Raw genomic sequence first — 20,502 nt, 5'->3', positions numbered from 1 at the left:
CCCCCAGTTCACACCTTCTCATATTCTCATGGGTAAGTGCTACCATGAGGAGTCAAAATAGTCTTATACAAAATGTTGGATCAGGGCCAGGCTCCTTTTCCATGATTTAAAACTGAGAATGGCATCCCACCATTGGCAATGGGCTCCAACAATATAGGTCATACACCAGGTCTGTATCATGGTCCTACTGCCAGGGGCCCCTCTGCACTCTGATTGTCCAGGCTGCACAACTGTCTCCCACATGTAGAGGGCCTAGTTCAGTCCTGTGAAGTCTCCACACTTGTAGGTCTAGACTTCATGAGTTTCCACCAACTTGGTTCAGCTGTCTCTGTAGATTTCTCCATCATGATCTTGACCTCCATTGTTCATATGTTCCTTCTTCCATATCTTCACCTGGATACCTGGAGCTCATTATGGTTCTTGATTGTGGACCTCGTCATCTAGTCCTATCAACTATTGGATGAGGCACCCAAACCACATAAAGATGCAAAAAAGAAAGAAAACTACAAACAAATCTATATCATGAACATTCATACAAAATTACTCAATAAAATGCAGGCAAACTGAATCCAAGAACCCATCAAAAAAATCACCCACCATGACCAACTAGGCTTCATCCTAGAGATTTAGGGTTGATTCCACATAATGAAATCTGTCAGTGTAATCCATCATGTAAACAAAATGAAAGAAAAAAGGATCATTTCATTAGATGATGAAAAACCCTTCAACAAAATTCAACATTCCTTCATTATAAAGGTCCTGGACAGATCAGGGATACAAGGAACATATCTAAATATAATAAATGCAATATATAGCAAGTCAATTTCCAAGTCAACTAGAGAGAAACTCTGTGATTCCATTAAAATCTGGACCAAGAAAAGACTCTCTCCCTAGGTATTTAATATAGTACTAGAAATTCTAGGTAGAATAATAAAACAATAAAAGGAGTTCAAGCAGCTATAATTAGAAAGGAAGAAACCAAACTATCAATATTAACATAAGATATCTTATTATACATATGTGACCCCAAAATCTCTACCAGGGTACTCCTACAGCTGATAAACACAGCTAGTTAATGTAGCAGGATACAAGATCTACTATAAAAGAAAGAAAGAAAGCCCCCCTCTATACAAATGATAAATGGGTGGAGAAAGAAATCAGAGAAATGTCACCCTTTACAACAGTCACAAATATATCTTGGGATAACACTAAACAAGTAAAAGACCCGTATGGTAAGAACTTTAAGACTCTAATGAAAGAAAGTGAAAAGGATATCAGAAAATGGGCAGATCTCTCATGCTCTTGGATAGAAAGGATAAACAATTAAAATGGCAATCTGACCAAAAGCAGTCTACAGATTCAATGCACTCTCCATCAAAATTCCAGCACAATTCTTCACAGACCTGTGAAGAACAATACTCAAGTACATAGGGAAAACAAAACCCCAGAGTAGCTAAAACAATCCTGTAAAATAAAGGAACTTCAGGAGGTGTCACTATCCCTGACTTCAATATCTACTATAGAGGTATAGTAATAAAAGTGGCATGGTATTGACATAAAAACAGACAGCTGAGTCATTGAAATTGAGGTCAAGATGCTGATGTCAATCCACACACTTATGAACACCAGATTTTTGAGAAAGAAGTTAAAATGGTACAGTGTGTGTGTGTGTGTATTATGATATCTTCTTTCTGCATCGAAGTCCCTTAAGGATATTCTCTAGATGGTAATATAACCAGAATACAGTCTAGGTTTGTATCCATATGGTTCACATGTGCCTCTAGTATCCTCTTTTCTACCCATTCTAATTCTTCTTCAGCTGCAGCTGATACTATTCGTGGACTATTCAAGTCCTTATCTCCTTTTGGGGTCATTTTCAAGTTTTTTAAATCATGCCCTTCTACTCCAATAATGGTATGCAGTTGAGAAATCTGTCCTAGTAAATTTGAAGATCATAAAGGGACTGGTAGCGATCTCTCCTGATCTGTACATTTTGTGGTCTAATTTCTATAGATCTATTTTATATCCTAAGTAGTTGATAGACTCTCCTTTTTGTATTTTTTCAGGTGCAATTTGTAATCCCCAGCGAGGTAAAACTTTTTTTACTTTCTCAAACATTTTTTTTCTAATATTTCTCCTTTAGAGTCAGCTAACAATATATCATCCATGTAATGATAGATTATGGATTGTGGAAACTGTTTACAAATCATTTCTAGTGGTTTTTGTACAAAATATTGGCACATGGTGGGGCTATTTAGCATTCCCTTTGGCAAAACCTTCCATTGATATCTCTTCACCAGTTGAGAATTATTGTAATTAGGTACCGTGAAGGCAAATTTCTCTGTATCTTGTTCTTGTAAAGGTATAGTGAAGAAGCAATCCTTTAAATCAATAACTATAATAGGCCATTCTTTAGGTATCAAAGAAGGCAAGGGCATTCCAGGCTGTAGAGAGCCCATTGGCTGGATAATTTTATAGATGACTCTCAGGTCTGTAAGCATTCTCCATTTACCAGATTTCTTTTTGATAACAAATACAGGAGAATTCCAAGGACTGGTTGATTCCTCGATATGTCCAGCATTTAGCTGTTCCTGAACCAGGTTTTCTAAAGCCTCTAACTTCTCAGAGATCATAGGCCATTGTCCTACACAGAGAGGTTCATCTGTTAGCCATTTTAAGGGTAGGGCTTTAGGTTCCTCTGTTTGTTCACCACTTGTAGTCTGTTTCTGTACAGCCTGGATTTTGGTGCTGTCTTTTATAGTACTTTATAATATTTTTTCCACATTCATGAGGTTGTTTATGGTTCATATCTAATACTGGAAGAATGAAAATCTGTGTATTCCATTGCTGTAATAGATCATGACCACATAAATTTATCACTATATAAGCCACATATGGTCTCAACCTTCCTCTCTGTCCTTCTGGTCCTATATATTCATTCCATTTTGTCCTCTGTTTTACCTGAGACAGGGTTCCAATTCCTAAGAATTGAACATTTACCTCTTGCAGGCGCCATTTTGGGGGCCAGGATTTATTCTTTATGATAGTTACATCCACCCCTGTGTCCAGTATTCCTTTAAACAGTCTGTTATTCATTTTAACTATCAATCTAGGCCTATGACTATTTATAGAGGTTTGCCAAAATATATGTTTTTTGTTTCCTTCTTTCATATTTGATTCAACTTCCTTCACTAGTTTATCATCCAGAGTGGTATGAGTTTTTACATTAGGCACACAATTTTCTAATTGTTCTGTGGGAGATTGTCCTCCACTCTAACTCAGAATGTTCGGACCATCTTTGACATGGGGGCCTTTGAGAGCCCCCCAAGGAGTTTCCCGATGGTAAAGGGTTTCCATGATTGTCTCTGGTCGATCTACATTCATTGGTCCAGTGTCGGCCTTTGCCACTCCTTCTACATAACCTAGGAGGCTGAGGCCTTCTGTTCAATTAATTCTAGAAATAATTTGCCTACAGTTTCTTTTTTGATGTCCTATCTTACCACAGTTAAAACATCTGACATTTTGATATCTTTTCAAACCTTTGGAGATGGCTTCTCCTACCCAAGCTTCTATGTCACCATAGTTAAGACCTCTGTTATCTTGATGTCTTTTCATACCTTTAGATATGGCTTCTCCTACCCAAGCTTCAGTGTCACTATAGTTAAGACCTCTGATAACTTGATGTCTTCTCAGACCTTTAGATATGGCTTCTCCTACCCAAGCTTCAGTGTTATTGTCATTATATTCAATGTTGGCTGTATATAGGACCCATTAGTCTAAGGGTGCTGATTGATTTTTAAAGGCCAAAGCACCTGTTTGCACTGTGGATTTGCATTCTCATAAGATAATGGTTCTATGAGTATACGCCTAGAATCTGTGTCAGCTACCTCTAATTGTATTGCCCTAGACAACTTTTCTAGGAAAACACTAAAAGGTTCAGAACAAAGAGGCAATTCTATCCCTACTGACTCCTCAGACTGAATGCCATCTCTAGAAAACTTCGGATTGAATGCAATGAGCTCCTGTCTCTTCCCACTTTATAGTCACCTCTCTGCCCAGCATATCACTTCTGTATCCACCTCCCTAGGGCTGGGATTAAATGCATCTGTCTCCCAAGTACTGGGATTAAAGGTAGATGTGAGCCAATACATTTGATGCCCAAATTGGGGCACAAGTTCATGAAAAATATGGCTTTCCAGCCATTGGCCCCAGCTAGAGCTGCATGTGGGGCTCCTGCTGGAGTCACCACCCAGCAGGCTATGTTTTCTCTCTTTTTTCCCTAAGCCTCTAAAGAAATTTAGTATTCTCTTTTTGTGGCACAGCCTCTCTGCAACAAACTCCATAGGACCTAAACTCCAGAGGCACCAGGGCTCCAAATGCTACAGTACTTACCTGCAGCTTTCACAACACACGCTTCTTCAACACAATCCCTTCTGTAATTTTTAGGCATCCAGCTTCCTCTACCCCATGTTGTGAGCTTTCTCTAGACTCCCTCTCCTCAGGCTGACACTCTCAGCTCACACCTACATGTTAGCAGCTGCAACTGTCTCCAGCTAGGCTATTCACAGACTGTTTTCTCCAATCAGATATACTACACAACCTTAAACTCTACCAACTTTGTCAGCAGATTTGGTAAGGCAACTGGCAATTCTTAAAGGGGGGAATTAGAGAGTTTTTAAACACTATTAAATTGGGGGATTTAAGTCTCTGTATGCTAATACACTGGATGGTTTCAAAATGGAATAGATCCTGTTGCCAGGAGATGGTACAGGCCTTTAATCTCAGGACTTGGGAGGCAGAGGTAGATATTTGTGAGTTTGAGACCAGCCTAATCTATAAGGGTTAGTTCCAGGACATGCTCTGAAGCTGGACAGGGAAACCCTGGTTTAAAAGAAAGGAAGGAAGAAAATATAACTGTCAGATAAGAGGATTAACTAATTCAGATGAGACTTGTATAATGTCATTTATAAATATTAATAGTTTTATCATTTTTGATTCATCACTATATAAGTTGGTTAACATGAGTGCTCAGATGCAAGTTTTAGAAAAACTTAATAAAACAGATCATAGAGGTATTCAGACCCAGACAGAGGAATTTACTGGAGAACCAATTTCAGTGTTGCATTATAAGGTTAGAGACTAAAGGAGTGTTTACTAGAGACATCATTCAGTCTGAGGATGCAGTAGGCACAGGATTTCCCCTTTGGTCTGAGGAATTCATAGGGGTAAGAGATTTCTCTTGTGGTTGGCTTCTTTATGTCTCTGACCATTCAGAATTAACACTGATATCTGACTCCAAGTTTTTATTATTGAGACCTATTAGAACCTATACTACACTTAAGCAAGACAGTATCTCCTGTTAACAACCACAAGCAAAGTCAAAATCAGTTATCTCTAATGGACTGTCAGTAGATATATAAAAATAGTTAGGGGAATGACCCATACCCAACATTAAAAAGGCAAAATATTACAAACTCCATTTGTTATTTTTTCTGTTGTTGGTTTTGTTTGTTTTTTGTTGTTGTTAATTTTGTATCACATTAGGTTTTTGAAGCATTTTTTAAAAATCTTACCAGTAGTTTGATTTTACATAATCATTTCCAATTTTGTGTATTTATGGTTTTGTGTCTGTTTAATACTTTTTCTCTGTATTTTTAAAAATTCTTGTCTGTTATAATTTTCTTATTGTCTTCTGAATAGTAAATATCATAATTAATCATTTATCTTATATTTTAACATTATAATACAATTAAGGAATTTTTGCTTTCCTTACTTCAAACTCTCACATGCACCCCCCTTTTTTTGTCTTTCAAGTTGATAGCCTATTTCATAAACTATAGTTTCATTTTATATTTCAAAATACATAAATACTATACGGTCAGTCTTTGTAATATTATTTTCCCTGAAGTTGTCAGAGCTTACTATTTGGTAATGAATGTCCAATTGGTATGCTCTTTACACAGAAGACAAATACTATTTCTCAGTCTAAACATCCGTTAGTTGCCCAGAATAGTACTACCAGAAGTAGCAAAAGCAGCATGAGTAGCAGCAGCAAAAGTTGTTGTTGCTGTTGTTCTAATACTACTAGCAGTAATATTCCCTCCAGTGATACTACTACTAATAAATATAACTTTTGTCTTCTATTTCTGCTTCTCCCTGTTCTTTATTTCAAATAGAATAACTGCTTATTTTCACTTATAATTCTAAGAGGATATAGTGTATCATTGTGGGCAAGAAGATATGGTATCAGTAAGAGACTGATGGCAGGAGCAGGATGCCGACTGGTCATAATTTACCTTCAGTGAAGATCAAAGAATGAACAAGAAGTGAGGCAGTATATAAATCAAGTCCTGCCTACACTGATTCCTTGTTTCTTTTTTTTTTTTTTTTTTTTTTTTTTTTTTTTTATAGAGTATTTTTTATTTAATTTTATATAACAAAGTCCAATTAAATGAAAACAAACATTTATACACAATATTTGGGAATTTGGGCGTCGTTCTTTCCAAACTACTTCCTGCTGGTAAGGGGCGCTGTCTTGAAGAGAAAGTAGGAGGTACCCTTGAACAAATTGGTATAGGAGACCGCTTCTTGAACATAACTCCAGGGGCACAGACACTGAAAGAAACAATTAATAAATGGGACCTCTTCAAACTTAGAAGCTTCTGTAAGGCAAAGGACACAGTTGACAAGACCAAACGGCAGCCCACTGACTGGGAAAAGATTTTCACTAATCCTATATCCGACAAAGGGCTGATCTCCAAAATATACAAAGAACTCAAGAAACTAGTCAACAAAACACCAAATAACCCTATTAAAAAATGGGGTACAGAACTGAAGAAAGAATTCTCAATGGAGGAAATCAAAAAGGCTGAAAGACACTTAAGAAAATGCTCCACATCCTTAGCTATCAGGGAAATGCAAATCAAAACAACTTTGAGATACCATCTTACCCCTGCCAGAATGGCTAAAATTAGAAACACCAGTGATGACTTATGTTGGAGAGGATGTGGAGAAAGTGGAACACTCCTCCACTGCTGGTGGGAGTGCAAACTCATACAGCCATTTTGGAGATCAGTATGGCGGTTCCTCAGGAAAATGGGAATTAGTTTACCACAGGACCCGGCAATCCCCCTCTTAGGCATATACCCAAAGGATTCACATCAATGCAACAAAGACATCTGTTCAACTATGTTCATAGCAGCACTATTTGTAATAGCAAGAACCTGGAAGCAACCTAGATGCCCTTCAATTGAAGAATGGTTAATGAAGATGTGGCACATCTACACAATGGAATACTACTCTGCAGAAAAAAATAATGGTATCTTGAAATTCGCAGGCAAGTGGATGGCACTTGAAGAAACCATCCTGAATGAGGTAACCCAGTCACAAAAAGAGGAACACAGTATGTACTCACTCATATATGGATTTTAGACCTAGATCAAATGATCACCAGCCTATAATTCACATCACCAGAGGAACTAGGATACAAGTTGTATTCTAAGAGATTCATATAAAGTCCCTCACAGAACTGGGAAGGGACAAGTCCACCAGACCTCAGGTATAGTGGGGGAGGACAGCTAATGGAGAGAGAAGTAGGAGAAAATGAGAGGGAGGAGAGGAAGGCATGTGCGACTAGGAGGATTGAGCCTGGTTAGGAATGGAAAATAGGAAAGAGAGAGAGAGACAGAGACAGAGAGAGAGAACATAAAAGAGGGAGCCAATATTGGTTTGAAGATAAAGTTGAACACAAAGAAAGGTCAAAGGAACTACAAGACTGCTCCCAACTAACAATCTCAGCTTCCGTGGAAAGGCTATCATAAATGCCCTTCCCGGAGAGTGAGATCAACAACTAACTTCTCCATGGAGTCCTCAACTAATGCCTGTTGAAAACAGGAGCAAACACCCATACATAAACACTGAGTCAAACTAGAACCCAGAAGCAGATGGAGAGGACAAGACCATGCGGTAGAAGTACATAGAGACAGCTTACCTGAACAAGGAGGAGCTAAGGGCCACTAGACTGATAGCTGGGAAGCCAACAGGGGTCTGACTCGGACTCCCCTGAATATGGGTCTCAGCCAGAAGGTCTGAGCAGTCTAAGAGACCTCAGACAGTGGAGCCAGGATGTATCCCTGGTGCACAAAAGGACTTTGCAAACATATCCCCCATGGAGGGATAACTGCCTTATTCTAGAGATAGGAGAGAAGCCCTAGTCCCTACTTCACAGGACCTGTCAGATCTACATGACCCCAACTGGATGGCATTCCCCTACATATTGTATTGTGGTGGGGGGTTGGGAGGGGAGGGTGTTTAGAGTGCATGGGAGAGGGTAGAGAGGGTAAAAGGGAGGGAAGGAGGGAGGGAGGGCTTGGGGGGAGGGAGGGAGGGAGAGGGAACTGGGATCGACATGTAAAATAATAATAATAAAAAAAAAAAAAAAAAAAACGCTTTGACTCCAAAATTTAAGTTGGAGAACAAGTTACTGGGGAAAAGTATTTCTATTTTTGTTTCCACAGAAAATGAAAAGATGTGGATTCCTTCCAGACTAATGTGGTTTGATCACACCAGACCGCCTGAAACAGAGTACAAGCTGATCCTACATTCCAAACAGCTGAACAAAACAGCCCTACAGACTACAGCTAGGATATCTGAATCTTCTTCGAATCCCCCTTGTTTCTTTTTTTTATTATTATATTTTATTTTATTTTATATAACAAAGTCCAATTAAATGAAAACAAACATTTATACACAATATTTGGGAATTTGGGCGTCATTCTTTCCAAACTACTTCCTGCTGGTAAGGGGCGCTGTCATGGGGGATTCGAAGAAGATTCAGAAATCCTGGCTGTAGTCTGTAGGGCTACTTTGTCCAGCTGTTTTGAATGTAGGATAACCTTGTGACTATCCTCTGTTTTCTTCATATGGGCACTGAATGAAATGACCTTCCCTCATAGCACTGTTTTCAAGGTGTCCCATAAATTTGGGTATGTTCTGTCCTCATTCTCATTGAATTTTATGAACTCCTTTCTTTCTTTCTTTCTTTCTTTCTTTCTTTCTTTCTTTCTTTCTTTCTTTCTTTTTTCTTTCTTTCTTTCTTTTTTTCTTTCTTCCTTCCTTAACTCCTCTTTCTTTCTTTCTTTCTTTCTTTCTTTCTTGTTTGACCCAGTTATGGTACAATTGCACTATGTTCAGTTTCCATGAGTTTTTAGGGTTTCTGGGATTTCTATTGTTGTTGAATTCCAACTTTAAAGCATGGTGGTCTGATGAGATACAGGGGAATATTCCATTTTTTTTTTTTTTGTATCTGTTGAGGTTTGTTGTATTGCCTAGTATGTGGATGAATTTAGAGAAAGTTCCATGTGGAGCAGAGGAGCAGAGAAGAAGGTATATTCTTTTATGTTTGGATGGAATGTTCTATACATGTCTGTTAAACCTAATTGAGACATAACTTCTGTTAGTTCTTTTGTTTGTTTGTTAACTTTCTGACTGGTGGTCTGGTCTAGCATTGAGAGTGTGATGTTGAAGTCTCCCACTATGAGTTTGTGGGATTTTACATGAGCTTTGAATTTTAGTACTGTTTCTTTTATGAATGTGGGTGCCCTTGTGTTTGAGGCATAGATGTTCAGAATTGAGACTTTGTGCTGATGGATTTCTCCTTTGATGAATATCAAATGACTGTCTTCATCTCTTTGATTAAATTTTGGTTGAAGTCTAAATTGTTAGATATTAAGATAGCCACACCTGCTTGCTTCTTGGGGCCATTTGATTGGAAGATCTTTTTCCAACCCTTTACCCTGAGGTAATCTCTATCTTTGAAACTTATATTAATTTCTTGTATGCAGCAAAATGATGGATTCTGTATTCATATCCATTCTGCTAGCCTGTGACCATTAATACTGAGGGAATATAAGCACCATTGATTGTTAATGCTTGTTTGTTTTAGCTTTGTTATTGGCAGTAGTATTGTGAATATATTTGCCCTGCTTTACTGCTTTGCACTTGGGTTCTGGTGAAATGAGATTATCCATTGCCTATATCTTTGTGAGCATAGTGAACTTCCTTGGGTTAGAGTTTTCCTTCCAGAACTTTCTGTAGGGCTTGGTTTTTAGATAGATATTTGGTAATCTGACTTTGTCATTAAATATCTTGATTTCTCCATCTATAGTGATTTGCTGGGTATATTAGCCTGGCCTGGCATCTGTGGATTCTTAGTACTTTAGAACATCTCTATCCAGGACCTTCTTGCCTTGAGAGTGTCCATGGAGAAGTCAGGTGTAATTTTGATAGATCTGCCTTTATATGTTACCTGTCCTTTTTACTTCACTGATCTTAATATTCTTTCTTTATTCTCTATGTTAGGTATTTTAATTATTATGTGTTGAGGGGTATTTTTACATTCTTCCTGTCTATTTGGTGTTCAGTATGCTTCTTGTACTTTCAACCTTCTTCAGATTGTGAAAGTTTTCTTCAATTTTTTGTTGAATATGTTTTCTGCACCTTTGATCTGGGCTTCTTTGCCTTCCTCTACGCCTATTGTTCTTAGGTGTGGCCCTTACAAGGTGTTCAACATTTTCTGCATGTTTTTTGTCTTAAGGATTTTTGGATTTTTTATTTTCTTTAGTCGACTCCTCTAGTTTATCTTTAGTGCCTTAGATTCTCTCTTCAATCTCTTGTATTCTGTTGGTTATATTTGTGTTTTTGGTTCCCGATCATTTGCCCAGGTTTTTTATTTCAAGTATTTCTTCAGTTTGTGCTTTCTTTATTGTCTCTATTTCAGCTTTCAAGCCTTGAATGATTTCTTTCACCTGTTTAGTTGTTGTTTCTTTCTTGGCTTTTCATACTTTCAGAAATTTGTTCATTTCTTCCTGTTTTTCTTTGTTTTTCCTCCCATTTCCTTAAGAAATTTTCTCACATCATATTTGAGGACCTCTATCATTTTTATTAAGGTATTTTTAAGTTGTTCTTTCTGCTTCATCTGCTTTGGGGTGTTCAGGCCTAGTTGGTGTAGAGTCCCTAGATTCTGGTGGTGTTCTGCTTGTCGTTCTATTGTTAGGTGTTTTCTCATATTGTTGTCTTCCTATTACTTCTTCCAGTAGGTGCAGGTAGGGTCTCTCTCTCTCTCATACTCCCCCCGTGGGCTTAGGTGGGTGATAAGTTCAATGTCTGTAGCTCTGGGTGGTCCAAGCTCTCTAGGAAGTCTCTCATCTGGCAGGTGCCAGGCAATGGGGGTTAAAGATCAGTCTCCAGCAGAGGCCAAGTAATGGAGGTCAAGGATCCAGCAGGATGGACCAATGTGGATAAACTGATCTAGCCTGGGTCTGGCACTCTCCAGATGAGGCCTCTAGCAGAGGACCATTATCATATTTTAAAATGTTGAATATATCAGAATTCTGAGAAGCAAATAAATATCACTCTAAACTCTGAGTCACAGTATGTTAACGCAGTTTCTACTTCTATAAAGAATTTCATTTTGTGGGCCAACACTATTTTTTGTATTGAAAACTCAGTATATTAATATTGGGTAGTAGTTTTAAGATAAACAATTACATGTATTGATATTATTATTTTATGTAAGATTTCTATAAACATTATAATATAAGTAAATTTATATTACACAAGATCCAGCTTTTAGTATGTGGACTAGAACTACTAACATTATAAACATAAATGAAGTACCCCAGTTTCTCTAGCCTTTACTATGTAAGCAAGGGACACTTTGAAGTATGCTTTCATGTACTTAAAAAAACCAAGAAAACACAAAGAAATGAGAGATAAATTTGATATCTGACATTAATAAACATGATAGAGATATCATGTGGTGAAATGGTGAAAGATCATTGCATTGTACATAATCAGAATAAAGTCTCTAAATATGAGCTGAAGAAGACAAAAATAAACATGTCAAAGTATACTTGGGAAAGATTACCTGTGCTTAAGTCATTTACATAGGACTACATGTGCCTAAGTTACCTACAAAGAGTTTTGAGAGGAAAAAGAATATCAATTAGTTATCTAATACCAATATCTAATACATAAGTCATGTAAAGACAATTAATGAAAGAAATAGTCCATGAATTTGGAACAGATCAAGGAGAATGTGTATAGAAGGGTTTTAAGTAATGAATGGAAAGGCTAAATTATAATATCAAAATAAAAAATGAAAAGAATGAACTGAAATTTAAAACATGGTTTTCAAAACGGTGAAATAATTCATTGAGGATTATTTTCTCAATATCAGAAAAGGTGACAATTTTTCACAGTGACAGAGAAGAATAAAAGATCCTTATGTATCTTGATTTATTTTATACTGAAATTAATTTTCCTATAATTTTTTAGGAAATAATGCATAGTTTAGAATTTCAGATTATAGTTTATTTTGTGGTTAATGGAGTTACTTCTCCATGAATCACACACTTGATCAACATTTCTGAGGACAATGCAATGCATAAGAATCTCAAGTAATAATGTTCAGATACAATAATCAATAGAATTTAAAACAATATGCAATGGATAAAGAAGATGTGGCACATAATACACAATGGAATACTACTCTGCAGAAAAAAATGGAATCTTGAAATTCGCAGCCAAGTGGATAGAACTTGAAGAAACCATCCTAAATGAGGTAACCCAGTCACAAAAAAAGAGGAACATTGTATGTACTCACTCATATGTGGATATTATACATAGAGCAAAGGATCACCATCCTATAATTAACACCAGCAGAGGAACTAGGGTATAAGATAGATTCTAAGAGATTCATGCAATGTCCTTCACAGAAGGAGGAAGGGACAAGTTTTCCAGAGCACATGGTGAGTGAGGGGGGCAGTGAATTGAGAGGTAACTAGGAGAAAAAGAAGGGGAGGAGAGGAAAGCACATGGGACTAGGAAGCTTGAGTTGGGGGTAATAGAAGATAGAAGAGAGAGAGAGAGAAAGAGAGAGAGACAGAGAGAACATAAAAGAGGGAGCCATTGTATAATTGAACAGAAAACTGGACCTAAAGAAATATCCAGAGACCTACAAGACTGACACCAACTAACAATTTGAGCAACAGTGGAAAAGCTACCATAAATGCCCTTCCTGGATAATGAAATCAATGACTAGCTTATCCACCATTATGCATCATGGAGCCCTCATCTAGTACCTATTGGAAACAGAAGTAAACACCCAAAACTAAACACTGAGCTGAACTAGAATCCAGATGCAGAGAGGGAAGATAATACCATGCTGCAGAAAAACATAGATACAGCTTACCTTAACAAGGAGGAGCTAATGGGCCCCCAAACTGATAGCTGAGAATCCATCATGGGACTGACTCAGACCTGCTGAACATGGGTCTCAACTAGAAGGCCTGAGCATTCTAAGGGAACTCAGAGAGTGGAACCAGGATGTATTCCTGATTCACAAAAGGACTGTGCAGAAACATTTCCCATTAAGGGATACTCCTTAACCTAGAGTCAGGAGAGAAGTCCTAGTTCCTACTTCAAATGACTTGACAGACTTAGATGACCCCTCCTGGACGGCATCATCCTATATGTGCAGTGGGGACTGATTGGAGGAGAGGATGGTCAGGGTGCATGTGAAGGGGGGAGAGAGGGAAAAAGGGCAGGGAGGGAGCAGCTACTGGGATCGATATGTAAAATACAAATAATAAAAAACAATATATAAGATATTTTCATATTCTGACTAACATAGTGAAAATGTCAATCTTCTTACCAAAAACAACCCAAAGATTCCATTCACATACCTATGAGTCTTCATGTTTGACAAAGAAGCTAAAATTATAAAATGGAAAAAAGAAAGCATCTTCAACAAATGGTGTGGCATAAGTGGAAGTCGATATGAAAAAGAATGCCATAGACCGTATCTATTACCATGCACAAAACCCCAATCCAAATAGATCAAAGACTTCAACCACACTGAACCTCATAGAAAAAAAATTGGAAGTATCCTTGAACACATGGGCACAGGAGACCACTTCCTAAGTAGAGTAGCAGTAGTATAGACACTGATAGTAACAATTAATAAATGGATCTTCTGAAACAGAAGCTTCTGCAATACAAAAACTCAACAACACAAAATGGCACCCTACAGAATGGGAAAATGATCTTTACCATCCCCACATCTGACAAAGGACTGATCTCTAAAATATACAATGAATAAAATGAAACTAGACAATACAAGACCAAATAATCCAATTGAAGGATGGAATCTAAATCTAAACAAAGAACTATTAACAGTGGAATCACAAATTCCTGAAAGATACTAAACAAATTTCCTAATGTCCTTAGCCATCAGAGAACTATATATTTCTCTGAGATACCAACTTACACCTGTCAAAATGGCCAAGATCAAAAGCACTGATGCCTGCTGATATTGGAAAGGATGTTGAATAAGGGGAACATTTCTCCATTGCTAATGGGAGTGCAAACTTATATAGATGCTTTGGAAATCAATATTGCAGTTTCTAAGAAAATTGGCAATCAATCTACCTCAAGATTTAGCAATACCACTCTTGGAATTTACCCAATGGATACTCAATAATAACACAAGTGTCAAAGTCAGAGAATTTGCTAATTGTCTATGACCTTGTGTTCATTCTTCTATGTAGAAAAATAAGATGGAGGGAGGGAGAGTGAATTAGGATAGATATATAAAATAAGAAAGAATTAAAAATAAAGAAAGAAAGAAAAGAAAAAAGAGAGAAGCACACCCATATTTATAAATTTTATGTTGTAAGAAAATATAGCACAAATATCAGAAAGTGAGAATTGGGTCTATGTTATATCAAGAGCCATATTAGAGATTATTTTTTATAACTGGTTGTTGAGAAATGTAATACCTTGTATCACAGCTCTTAGAAGGGAAATATATAGGAAAAATAAGTAAGCTTGTGATTTCACATGATTTTATATATAGATTGTTTAATCTATACTTTTTAAACTCTATATGATATCACCATGACTCAAGAATCTATTATTTCTATTGCTATATCTTCCTAGCTTTTATATTTCTCATGAAATGAAATTAGACTCAAGAGAAAAAAAAGTGTTCTTGGTTGTTACTTCTGTTTACGATGTTGTCATCATCCTTACTACACTAAGTTATGCAATGTAAATTTTATAGCGCATATAATATGAAAAGGTATAATAATTAAATTAAATAAGAAATATGAAATATTTCATATCGACTATAAATTTTATTAATAATCATTTGAATTCTTTGAACATTTAATATAGAGTAGGTAGGATATCTCAACAAAAATTGAATATTATTCTCAATATTGAAAGTTCATAAAGTTACAGAGTTTTTTACTACTGTTACTAACACAAAGATGTATATTTCCTAGCCATAGAGATAGATATCATTAAAGCAATGTAGATTTGCAAGTTAAAATATGACTAACCCCTCCACCTCCCAAAATAAAACATTTTAAGATGGGTTGCACACAGCTTTAATTCAGCACACAGGAGGCAGAGGCAGGTGGATCTCTGTGAATTCAAGGTGAGCATGGTCTACAGAGCTAGTTCCAGGATAGGTTCCAAAGCAACACAGAGAAATCACATCTCAAAAAAACAAACAAACAAAAATCTTGACTGACAACTGCCTTCAGGATGTATGTGATTAAACACATTGATTAGTGACATTCCAAGCTTTCATTGGAGCGATTCTTATTTCTGTTGGTAATAGTTAATGAGCAGACTCTCAACTGTACAAAGTCCAAAGAATAAATGACAGTCATAAATAAGTCATCATTTATCACTCCCACACTAGGTCCAGGTAACACTGAAAAAGACAGAAAGCTGGGGGGATTGAGAAGAGTAATACAAAACACTGGTGTTTGTTTGTGTCGTGTGTCATGGATGACACAATGATGAGCATGCAACAGATGTGGCTACTTGCACAAAATCAAGAAACACATGATATATTGAAGTAGGGGAGGGGGCTGGCATAAGTTGGGAAGAAATCAGCAGTAATTGGAGGAAAATGAAAAGCAGAGGGTAATGATAACAAGGGCAAAGACAATCTAAATACCTTGTATATACTACCGAAAAATTCTTTAGATATGAGCACTTACAATAATTTATTTACTTCTTCACTATTATCCCACTGAGAACAGGGACTTCTCTGACCGATTCTAAAAGTAGCACTAGTTCTATGGGTATACATTGTTCACATTTATGAAACTATGAAAGGAACTCTAATGTTGAAAGGTGTAATGCCTTCACATTCCTATAAATCATTTACAAAACATTAAATTAGATCTGCATGAATAATATGTTTTTAAAATTTGTATTTAAGTAATAAACACATATTAAAACTAACCAGGAAAGTGATAGTTGGCATTTATTAAATGGTTATTATCACAAACATAAATAATTAGGAATAACAACAATATAGATTACACACAATGAAGAACAATGACACATAATGTTTCCTGGGGAATACATATAATTCCAGTCTTTGAAAGAGATAAAATAGAGAAATATTTATGTTCTTATTATTTGAATAAACTGGTATTTTGAAGTTGTAAAGGTAAGCATAATTGAATATATATATATATATATAGAGAGAGAGAGAGAGACAAATATAGTAAATCCATATCATTCTAAATAAATACTTTACATATATTTCAAAAATAATATATAAATGCTTAACTCATACCTATAATTACAAGAGATCAGCAGTAAAGTTAAACATCAATGGAGTTGTAATACATTCTCTAATACAATGCTGAAATAAGAGATATAAACAGAGATAAGATATATACATACAATTCTAAAACAAAATAAATTTACTACTCCATCAGAAAATATTTATGACTTCCAACAAAATATAAATGTTTTGTCAATAGTATTCATTAGATTGTTTTTCTATAATACAATAAAAACTCTGTCAGCCATTTAATTTAAAAATGTATTTTAAATATTTTACCAATGAAAATTAATAATACAAAAAGCGTTGAAGCAGTTTATTGGAAATAAATACTTGTTGTATCCTACATGACCTGACTTTTAAAAGTTTAGGCGCTGCACACAAAGGGGATATTACTATATCTAGTATTCTTACCTGGTGCATCTAGAGGATATGAGCTCTAAAGGAAAGTAAGATAAGAAGGAAGATCTTGCTCACATACTGAGTATACATTCAAGAAAACTTGCAGTAACAAAGATGCTCAAATATTAGACTTTTAAGTGAATGAAGGAAGTTGCAAAAAGTATAGAAAATTATGAGTTTTATTGTTATACATATATAAATATACAACTAAATTATTGATTGATAAGAACATAGATAAAAATGTAATAATTATTACAGTACTTCTTTTCCTAAACAACTTTAAATATTTTCTATATTGCCACCAATATTATGATATGCCATTTCCTTATCATTTAACTTCAATAATTTAGCTTGAAACCAATTTTCAGAACTTTTGATTTTCTTTTGAGCTATTTGTATAATTGTGATTAAATTAACTGAAAAATGTGTTAAATATTTGTGAATATTCTTAATACTATGAGTGAAAATTTAGCAATATCTTGAATGATAATAAGCAATGAATTTCATTTTCTTCAGAGTCATATCATAGGATTATTATGTACTTTGCATAACTAAGAGAACTGAGGCTTAAAATTTCACAAACAGTATTGATAGTACCTATAATGAACTCTTTCATATTATAAAGAGTATGACTTTTGAAATTGTTAATTTGTCAATGCTATGTTCCTTAACACGGACATTTAATAATATACTAACTAGTGCATACACTTAAGAATCACAAGTATGTTTTTCACATCACATGCTATTTGCCCCAATACTCTAAATATTTAGAGTCTGGGTTTAATATGTATGTCTCAATTTCCAAAAATGACAGAGACTTTTAAAGTCACATTCTAAGAAATACACAAAATTTGTTCATGGGAAGGGATCTCTATACAAATCGGAAGAAGAAACAATGCTGCCACACTTATGCAGGCAGAGAGGGGAAAGAAGTAGGAAAAAGAAAAATTTAATTATGTAGCCATACTGTTATTTTAATTTCTGAGTGGTCTCTCTCTTTTTCACAACTCTAATCACAGCGCTTTTCACTTCTTTGTTTCTGAGACTATAAATGAGTGGGTTCAGCATGGGGATCACAATAGTATAAAAAACAGAAGCCACTTGATCCTTTCCCAGGGAGTAGGACTTACTTGGTTTTAAATAAGTAAAAATCATAGTTCCATAAAAGATAGTGACTCCCAGGAGATGAGAGGCACATGTGGAAAAGGCTTTATGCTTACCTGAAGAAGAACTTATATTTAAAATTGTAGAGAGAATGGACACATAAGATGAGGATATTGTGATAAGGGACAACAGTAGAGTGGAACCAGCTAAAATGAATATGATGGCTTCAGCATCATAGGTATCGCTGCAGGATAGGGCTAAAATTGGGAATGTGTCGCAAAAAAAATGATGAATTACCTTGGAGTTACAGAAATTTAATGTGCTTAAGCAAAAGACAGTGACAGAGGAATCCATAGTGCCAATCATGTAAGACACAGTGATAAGAGCATGAGAGCGCCTTGTGGACATAATCACTGGATAGTGAAGGGGATTGCAGATAGCTACATAGCGGTCATAGGCCATTGAGGAGAGTATGAAGCATTCTGTGGCTGCCAAGAGGACAAAAAAGTGCAATTGGATGAAGCAGCCCATAAAGGAAATGTTCTTTTGGGAAGTCAGCAGATTCTCTAAAGTTTTAGGTGTGATGACAGTTGAGTAACTAAGATCAAGGAATGATAGGTGGGTTAGGAAGAAATACATCGGAATGTGAAGCTGGACATCTAGACGAATAATCAGTATCATGCCTATGTTCCCCAGCATAGTGACCATGTATATCAGGAGAAACAGCACAGAGAGGGCCAGCTGGATCTCCTTGGAATCTGTCAAACCCATAAGCATGAAGTCAAGTTCATTTGTATGATTCCAGGCATTCATAGTCAATGATCCTAAAACACAATAGTTAGCTTGAATGGTTTAAACAATTCTTGTGTATATGAACTTAATTTTTTCTAACTGTATTTTGTCTCAAACAATATTATTTTACAGTTTGTGGTTGCAAAAAAATTAATAGACCAAAAATATATATAAATCACCATTTTAATATGATCACATATTGTTTGGCATACTTCCCAATGTTAGTGAAACTGGTATTATTATGGATTAATTCCTTTAAACTATAAGAGATACTAGACTATATATACTACTATTACTTATATTAAGTAAATACTGCAAAAATATTTTAAGATAATTTAATACAGTTCAGTCTATAAAGATTTGAGCTCAGAATCTACTCGTGATTCTGTGTTCATAATTTTTATTGAGTAAACACAATTGAAACATTGCACATACCTTGAACAAAGATATAAATAAAACTTAATTTATGAATAATTACTTATTCCTTAATAATGTTAATTAATTTTGATTACCAATAAAGTTCACTTTTTAATAGGAATGTAACAGCCTTTACTAGGATATATGCCCTAGTTTTCTAAAACTAGAGTCTCCAACTATGAGCATTTAGCTTAGAGTCTCCTACCACCAATTCCACATTTCTGTTGACAAAAACTGTGAATCATTTATAAAATTAACAAATGATATTTTTTTAGTGGAGTTCTTGTTTTACAGTAGCTTATATATTCCCTTCTTGTTTTCAAAATACTTACTGTGAATTGGTGAGGAAAACACAAATAAACAAAAGCCTCTTATAAGATTTTAGGTCGAAAATATTTCCAACTGCCAATTTTTCTCACCAAACATAGAAAAACTGCATAAGGATATGAAAATGTCTCTACTAAAGCATTATTTTCCCTTGGATATTTGTTCCAACATTTTTGTGACTTCATTAATTGTATTGTGAAGATAAATTTCATCACCCTAGAAATTTTACGCAGGTCTCAGTGAAATGAAAACTTTTTAAGTAAGGTATGGTCCAAGTATATGCCTTGGCTCTCTGCTGAATTAGTCTAGCCTCCTAATGGAAGAACAATGAGCATCACGCAACATATGGTCATATACAGGGGCCAATTTCCAAGAACAATAACTTGGCACACTTTCAGAACTTAAGTTCAAGTAGAAATTGAGCCAGGAAAAGCATCATCACGTCTTCCTGATGCACTAAATTAAATCTATGTGCACATATTTTTATGTAGTATTCATATCACATTGACTTAATTGTAAATTAATTTCATAATTTATATTTGTATAGTACAGTGACCAAATCAATATATTTTATGTATTGTGGAAAGGTGAATTTTTCTGATATATTAGCTATTTCACTGATAATCTAATTTTTTTACACTCATTTCAAAATTGATAATGTACAGAAATATTCATAATGGCCATGCATTATTATACAGCGCTGTATCACAACAGTAATACAAAACTCTTCAGACATTTAAATTTAACTAATAATATGCATCATTTCTTAACTTAAAACATTTAAAAAATTTTTTTATATTTTTGTT

General features: G+C 35.5%; 1 protein-coding gene across 1 annotated transcript; it reads right to left on the bottom strand.

The window, feature by feature from the left end:
- Nucleotides 1–18,025: 18,025 nt before the first annotated feature.
- LOC127222047 (olfactory receptor 8H1) lies at nt 18,026–18,973 on the bottom strand. Its single transcript, XM_051183958.1, has one exon. The coding sequence runs from the start codon at nt 18,971–18,973 to the stop codon at nt 18,026–18,028; it is 948 nt and encodes a 315-aa protein (XP_051039915.1).
- Between the last annotated feature and the right edge of the window lie 1,529 nt (nt 18,974–20,502).

The sequence above is a fragment of the Phodopus roborovskii genome, unplaced genomic scaffold, assembly GCF_943737965.1.
Source record: "Phodopus roborovskii unplaced genomic scaffold, PHOROB, whole genome shotgun sequence".
Classification (NCBI taxonomy): Eukaryota; Metazoa; Chordata; class Mammalia; order Rodentia; family Cricetidae; genus Phodopus; species Phodopus roborovskii.
This window is presented reverse-complemented; position numbering and strand designations above follow the sequence as displayed.

Coding starts and splice junctions, on each gene's coding strand:
- LOC127222047 (XM_051183958.1), bottom strand. CDS start 18,973: ATGAATGCCTGGAATCATACAAATGAACTTGACTTCATGCTTATGGGT.